This window comes from Castanea sativa, chromosome 8, assembly GCF_040712315.1.
Source record: "Castanea sativa cultivar Marrone di Chiusa Pesio chromosome 8, ASM4071231v1".
Taxonomy (NCBI): domain Eukaryota; kingdom Viridiplantae; phylum Streptophyta; class Magnoliopsida; order Fagales; family Fagaceae; genus Castanea; species Castanea sativa.
In genome coordinates, this window is record NC_134020.1 from 47713664 (window position 1) to 47721543 (window position 7880).

General features: G+C 38.2%; 1 protein-coding gene across 1 annotated transcript; it reads right to left on the reverse strand.

Moving 5' to 3' along the window:
- Positions 1–5232: 5232 nt before the first annotated feature.
- On the reverse strand, positions 5233–7620 carry LOC142608206 (peroxidase N-like). Its single transcript, XM_075779935.1, has 4 exons — positions 7305–7620; positions 6624–6806; positions 6079–6247; positions 5233–5878 (listed from the first exon to the last, which is right to left on the reverse strand). Exons 1-4 carry the CDS (start codon positions 7614–7616, stop codon positions 5457–5459), a joined length of 1086 nt encoding a protein of 361 aa, XP_075636050.1. The 5' UTR covers positions 7617–7620; the 3' UTR covers positions 5233–5456.
- Positions 7621–7880: the final 260 nt, after the last annotated feature.

Below are 7880 nucleotides of genomic sequence, written 5' to 3' on the forward strand. Positions count from 1 at the left end.
AGAAGAAATAAATAGTATTGAACTTTTTGTGTGATTGAGTAACAAGTACAAGCATGGAACGGAGGGCAAGTCATTGAGTTATGAGCGGAAGCATGAAATAAAGAATGTACAAGAAGATTTAAATAGTTTAGCTCAATAGCCTACATCTAACATAAAAAGGCATTATCAGCTACATATTTGATATTGTGAACTTCAATTACAATGAACCTAATCAGGGTTTATATACTATAGAACTCTGGACTAATCCGAAGCTAACCGTAGACCAACCTCAGATTAATTTACCTGTTCTAGAAATATATGAGCGTTTACAATTGGTTTGGACTAAATGGGTCATTAACTCATTATATATGTCTAGCAAAGACAAAGTAGGTTATAGAGAACCTTTCTGAATTTGATTTTGAGCAGTTATCGGAAAATGGTGACCTGATTACACATAAACGACCTTTGAACATTGATAATGTGACTATTTAGCATGAGATCTAAAGTATTGCTAGCTTGAAAGAAACTTACTTTCCTTGTGTTAATATGTATAGTGTTGTGGGCTTTAGGCCCAACTAGATTACTTGTATAGCACACATTCTTGCACTACACTCTTACTTGTACTGCACTCATATGCGTCCTATATAAAAGTACTCATGTATATTCTTTTAATGAGAAATACAATACAATTATTCAATATTTCTAACATGGTATCAGAACCACTGCTCTGACCTTTTCTGAGCAGTCTTGTCTTTATTGGTGTTACTCCATCGCTTCCGCTGTCACAGCAGCTACTGCAGCCTTTCGTTGTTGAACCTCCAACGTCTTCCAAATATCGTCCTTTGGTTCCGGACCTGTAGCAGCCATCGTTGAGGAGTTCCACACTACAAAGACCACTGCCCTTTTCAGCACCGCCGCAAATCTTGCTCCGATCAATTTTCTGCAGGTACCATTGAGATCCTCTTGCACCAATCTATAAAATAGTGGAATCCATGAAGTCATCGGAGCTCTCACGTGCCCTCACGCACCGCTCAAATATTCTGTGCTGAAACTCACGCACCCCACGGGCCAATAGCCCTCCTCACGTGCCTCCACGTGCTTACACGTGCCAGATCTACACTTGCTGACGTCAGCCATAGGTGACGTCATCACTGCACGTCATCAGATGACATCATCATCCATCCGCACTGCTGACATCACCCGCCACATCATCGTTGACCAACCGTTGATCCGCATTGACTAGACGTTGACCCGCGTTGACCAGACGTTGACTTTGACTGAAGGTTAACTTTGACCGTTGATTTTTCTCCAGGGTTGACTTTTTTGTAGTCCAGGTGCTCCTTACCTAGTTTTTCGCATAGATTTCATTTTTGCAGTCCATTTTTGCATATTTTGCTTCTAAATAAAGAATAAGGACAAGTCATATTTTGCTTCTAAATAAAGAATAAGGACAGGTCTTCTTCTTGTTACAATAATCGTCGCCGACAATCCAACAAATGTTTTTGCAATTTTTGTAAACATTTTAGTTACAATATTGAGACTTGCTATCATCGCAACAAATCAGTTGTTTTAATTTCTGCTGCTATTATTGCTAACACTGAGAGCGTCTGAACAATGGCTCTCATCTCTGCACAGTCTAAGTCTTCAGGTCGCACTTTTACCATGTCCACAGATGACCTTAAAAATATCACCGCCAATGTCATTCATATGGTTCGTAATGCATCTTATTCCTCTTCTCTCTCAGTTTTATTTGGTATGCCTCCTTCCTTTTGGCTTATGAATTCTGCTTGTTGCAATCACATGACATCTCACTCGTCCTTATTTTTTGAACTTAAACCTACACCACACCCTTTTAATATTCGCACAGCAAATGGTTCCACAATATTTGGTCATAATATATGTTCCGTTTCGACCTCTAACCTCTCAATTCCTAGGGTCTTTAATGTTCCTAACCTTTCTTACAATTTGTTTTCTGTGGGACAATTAGCTGAGTTGGGTTATCGCATTATATTTGATTATTCTGGGTGTATCGTGCAAGATCCAAGGACGGGACAGGAGCTCAGGACCGGTCCCAAAGTTGGGCGTATGCTTCTCGTGGACAACCTTCGTCTTCCACTTGTTGCTCCTGTTTCTATTGCCACAGCTGCTGCAGTTTCTTCTATTTCTTCCCTTGCACTTTGGCATGCTCGACTTGGTCACACATCTTCTTCTCGAGTACAACACTTGGCTTCTAGAGGTTTGTTAGGTTTAGTGTCTACAGAAAATTTTGATTGTGTTTCATGTCAGTTAGGAATCCAACCAGCTTTGCCTTTCAATACTAATGAATCAATATCCACTGATATCTTTGATCTTATTTACTCTGATATTTGGGGACCTTCCTCTGTCTCTAGCACTGGTAGATCTCGATATTTTGTTTTCTTTGTTGATGATTACTCTCATTATAGCTGGATTTTTAATATGAAACATCGTTCTGAATTATTGCAAGTATATTCTAATTTTGCAAAAATGGTTGAAACTCAATTTTCCAAACGTATAAAAAATTTTCGATCTAATAATGCTCTTGAGTACACTAAATATGCTTTCCAAGCTGTTTTACATTCCTATAGTATTGTTCATCAACTAGCATATCCAGGTACCTCTCAGCAAAATGGTAGAGCCGAATAAAAACTTCGTCATATTCTTGACACTGTTCGTGCTCTCCTTCTCTCTGCCAAAGTCCCTGCTCCTTTTTGGGGCGAAGTTGCTCTTCATGCTATTCATGCTATTAATCGCATTCCCAATCCTATCATCCAAAATCAAACTCCATATGAGCACCTTTTTGGGTCACCTCCAGACTATCACCACCTTCGCTCCTTCGGTTTTGCTTGTTTCATTCTTCTTCAGCCACATGAGCATAACAAACTTGAGCTTAGGTCAAGGCTTTGTTGTTTTCTTTGCTATGGCGAAACTCAAAATGGGTATTGGTGTTATGATCCTGTTTCTTATCGTCTTCGGATCTCTCGCAATGTTGTCTTTTGGGAACATCGCCTCTTTGTCAAGCTTTCTCACTTCCGTGCTTCTCTATCTTCTTCTTTAATCTTAGATCTATTTTCAGATGAGGCACATATTCCTTCCGTAGCTGCTCCTAACCCTCATGTAGTTGTTCTTGATCCTTCTGTAGCTACTCCTGATTCTCCTATAGACTTCTCTGTCCAACCACTAAATATCCTTGATCCCTTTCCTAGTTCCCCCTTTAATGAACAGGTAGAAGATGAACAGGTCGAAGACGAGCTACCCAACCCTGATCTTAGGTCCCCTGCTCCTGCTCCGCCTATAGATCTTCCACAAGACATTCCACCTTGTCACTCAAGTCGGATAAGGTCCATTCCTACACATTTACACTGCACGAGCCTCACACCTATCGTGAGGTTTCCACTGACCCTTTATGGCAGATTGCAATGAAAGAGAAACTTGATGCATTATCTAAAAACCATACTTGAGACTTGGTCACTCTCCCTCCTGGAAAATTTGTGGTTGGTTGTAATTGGATTTACAAGATTAAGACTTGCTCTGATGGGTCCATTGAGCGCTACAAAGTTTGTCTTGTTGTAAAAGGTTTTACACAGGAGTATGGGATTGATTATGAAGAGACCTTTGCTCCGGTTGCTCATATCTCATCTGTTCGAGCCCTCTTAGCTGTTGCTGCTGCCAGTAAATGGAACCTTTTCCAAATGGATGTCAAAAATGCATTCCTTAATGGGGATTTAAGTGAAGAAGTTTATATGCAATCTCTTTCTGGTCTCTCTTTTGAATCAAACAAGGTTTGTCACTTTCGACGTGCACTTTATGGCCTTAAACAAGCTCCACGAGCTTGATTTGCCAAATTTAGCTCTACCATGTCTCGCTTGGATTACATGGCCAGTCATTATGATTCTGTCTTATTTCTTCGTCACACTGACAAAGGCACTATTTTACTTCTTCTGTATGTGGATGATATGGTCATAATTGGTGATGACCTTAGTGGCATTCAAGAACTCAAGAATTTTCTTAGTCAACAGTTTGAGATTGAAGATCTTGAACATTTCAGCTACTCCTTGGGTCTTGAAATCACTCATTCTATAGATGGACTTTACATTACTTGAGCCAAGTATGCCTCTGAACTCTTGTCTAAAGCTAGACTCATTGATAGCAAGACTGTTGACACTCCAGTTGAGCTTAATGCGCATCTAACTCCCTCAAGGGGGGGAAACCATTGTCTAATCCCTCTCTTTACAGATGTTTATTTGGCAGCTTAGTTTATCTCACTGTTACTCGTCCAAACATTTCCTATGTTGTTCACCAGGTGAGTCAGTATCTGTCTACTCCATGATCAACTCACTATGCTGGTGTTCTATGCATTCTTCGGTACCTAATGGGCACTCTCTTCCATGATCTTTTCTACTCTGCTCAGTATCCTCTTGTTCTCCGTGCATTTTCTGATGCTGATTGGGCAGGAGATCCCACTGGTCGCAGGTCCACCACTAGTTATTGCTTTCTTCTTGGTTCTTCTCTGATTTCTTGGCGAAACAAGAACTAAACTCATGTGGCCCGTTCCAGTACTGAAGCACAATATCGTGCCCTTGCTGATACCACATCTAAGTTTCTTTGGCTACAATGGCTTCTCAAAGACTTAGGTGTGTCTACATCCTCTGCTACTCATTTTTATTATGACAACAAGAGTGTCATTCATATTGCTCACGATGTCTTCCATGATCGGACTAAACACATTGAGATCGATTGTCATTTTATCTATTATCATCTTGTCCATAGTGCTCTCAAGCTAATCTCAGTCTTCTCTACAGATCAACTTGCAGATATCTTCACCAAGTCACATCCTAAGGGACGCCTTCGTACTTTGGTTGACAACCTCAAGTTGGTCTCACATCCACCTTAAATTTCAAGGGGGCTGTTAACATATATAGTGTTGTGGGCTTTAAGCCTAACTAGTTTACTTGTATATCACACATTCTTGCACTACACTCTTACTTATACTGCACTCATATGCCTCCTATATAAAGACACTTATTCTTTTAGAGAGAAATACAATACAATTATTCAGTATTTCTAACATATTAGATTCAAATTTTAGAATATCTAACCAATAATCAAAATATATGAAAAATGCTTTGGTGGTTTGCAAAAGTAGATATTTGAACTGATAATTACAGGGACTGACTTTGAATCACAATGATAACTAAGTTTTAACAAAAGCATGGTTACTCAACAAATCTGACATTTGTTCCCATAAAACCAATGGAGAGTTCCTTGTCTCCATATATTATACTTTACAAGTCGTAAACTTATTTCTACTAATGCAAACAGAAGCAAAGCCACACTAACAACACTATATAGAAACTTAAAATAAGCCATAATGATTCATGAGAACACTGACCATACATAGAGAAACAGATTATAGTGTATATATTGTCATCAAATTTTACTAAGTTGAGCACAATAGATCAATTCACTCTCCTGCAGTTCTTCCGAATCTGTCCGCGGGAACCACTTGGCGGACTTATGTTCCCCATCCTGATCATGGCATCAGCAAAGTCGTCAAGGAAACGATCATTATCATCGTTATAAATTTGGACCCAATAACTAGTTTTAGAACTAGATAATAAAGCTTGGTCGGAACTAAGAACGCTCTCTCCGTCAAGCAAGTTCTGGAAGTAATGGTTGTCAAAAATATTAATGCAACCCCTTCCTTCGGTGTATTGATCTAGGAGTGTTGTCTTGTTTTGGTCACCTTTCTCTGGGCACAATTTTCGCAACTGATACAACAGATATGGATCCATAGTGCTGTCTGGACGGCCCGTATTTTCAAAGTTGAACAACCTGTTGCTGAAGGCAACACACCTAGCTAGTCCAATTGTATGAGAACCTATATATACAAATAAAACCCCAATACTCAATGCATTATATATGGCTGAATCATGAATACTACTGGGGACATGTCATATGTGTGATTACAAATTACAAGAAGCGAAATCTAAAAGCAAAAAAAAAAAAAGTATCATTGACTTTCAATTAAGGTTATGAAGCAATTTTAGTCGTGACTTGTGAGCACATGTTAAAAAGTACCCGATAAGGATACCACATCTTTTTCATCGAGGCCTACTCTTTTGAACTTGTAAATGATTGCATCCAATGTGTCAAATGCAGAAGGAAGTGCGGCATCTGTTCCATTTAGGCTTATTGACACAAATCCATCTCTTCTGCCCAACAAAACAGTCCATGATGGCCCTCTAGTCTGCAAACCATTACCGAACATATATGGTGAATTAGTGTGTACTTGAATTTCCTTCAAGATAAGATACTCTCTATCAAGAACTTTGTGATTCAATGACATACTTATTCAATCTTTCTCATCTTTTCTTATTACATTAAATTGAGGGTCGATGTAGCCCTAATCATCGAACTTGAGCCCTATGGAGAACTTCGGTTTAAATGCCTTTAATGTTTTGCACGTAAATGCAACAACACAGTTTATTGTGGAAAAAAAAAAACCTTATAAATGCTTGTCATTTCATTCTTCTGAAGTTGCTTTCAAATATCAAATTGTATATCATTCTGCTAGTGATCATACATAAGTCAATAGAAATAGAAGGAAGAGGAATTGAACTTACAACAACCACGGAATCTCGGGCAACTAGGGCAAGTATATCAGCACAAGATACAACACCAGGACATGCTCTCTCCACAGTACTTTTGATACTATCTACAACTTCAAATCCTCTAACTGAGTTTCTGTTGGAAAGGGCAAATTTCTCCCCACCACTTACATCCAACAATACTGATCCATCACAACCCTAGAAGGGGCAAAGAATTCCCACAACATTAAAGGAGAAAGGAAGTTAGAGACTTTGAGAGTGGCTTCATAAGAATTCTCACTTCTCACGTTACATTTTAAAAAGAATGATAAATATTCTTTTATACTGATTTTATACATTCTTTTACATGATATCTACATTGTATATGCATTGATGTACACATCTCAAAAAGTAAAAATGTGGTCTTTACATTTATAACATAAAAAGTAAATGTAAAATAGTGAGTGTGAGAGAATCATTATCATTGAAAGAAAGAACTTTTCAAATATTAATCAATATGCGAATTCTTCAGCTAATTCTTGGAATTATTAATTTCATTAATTAAAACTATCAACACTTTTATGACCTAGGAATATCGTTCTCTTGAAACAATAGTAAAATTACGAGACTTCTTTGTTCACAACAAGAGATACTAAAAACACCATTTAAAAGTTATGAAATAGACAAATAACAGTATTATTTGATGCTCAAACTCACATTTACAAAGCAGTTATGAAAGTGAAGCCGAAGCAAAGAGGCAGCCATACGATTTTCCTTGTTGAAAGCTTTTTGCACCTCATTCCTCACAATATTTTGAAGATTAGGACATGTTTTATCATAAAAATTTGGGGTCAGTTGAGACCATGCATGAAGTAACAACATAAAGAAAGTCAATATAAAAGAGTAACCATAAAAGCTGTTAGACATCGTCATGCTTACTTCAATAGCTTCACACAACTGATCAAAGGATAAAAAGACCCGAAATGATAATGCAATTTCAGTGCGAACTGTTAAGGTCTCGATGCACATGAAAAATCTTGCAGGCTAAATTTATAACTAAGATCTTGAGAGAAATAAAAATTTTATAATCACCAGCACTATATTGTTAGTACTGGTGACGCATGGCGGCCACATTTTACTTTAGCCTAATCTAAGTATATATGTGTGTGAAGCTCTCTCCTCGAAACTTGAACCACGACCCTTACCTCCCACACCTCACATGTACCTATACCCCACAAGTACTCATATTTGTAAAATAACAATTGCACCAAAGGCGTGCGGTTGTTTTAATAG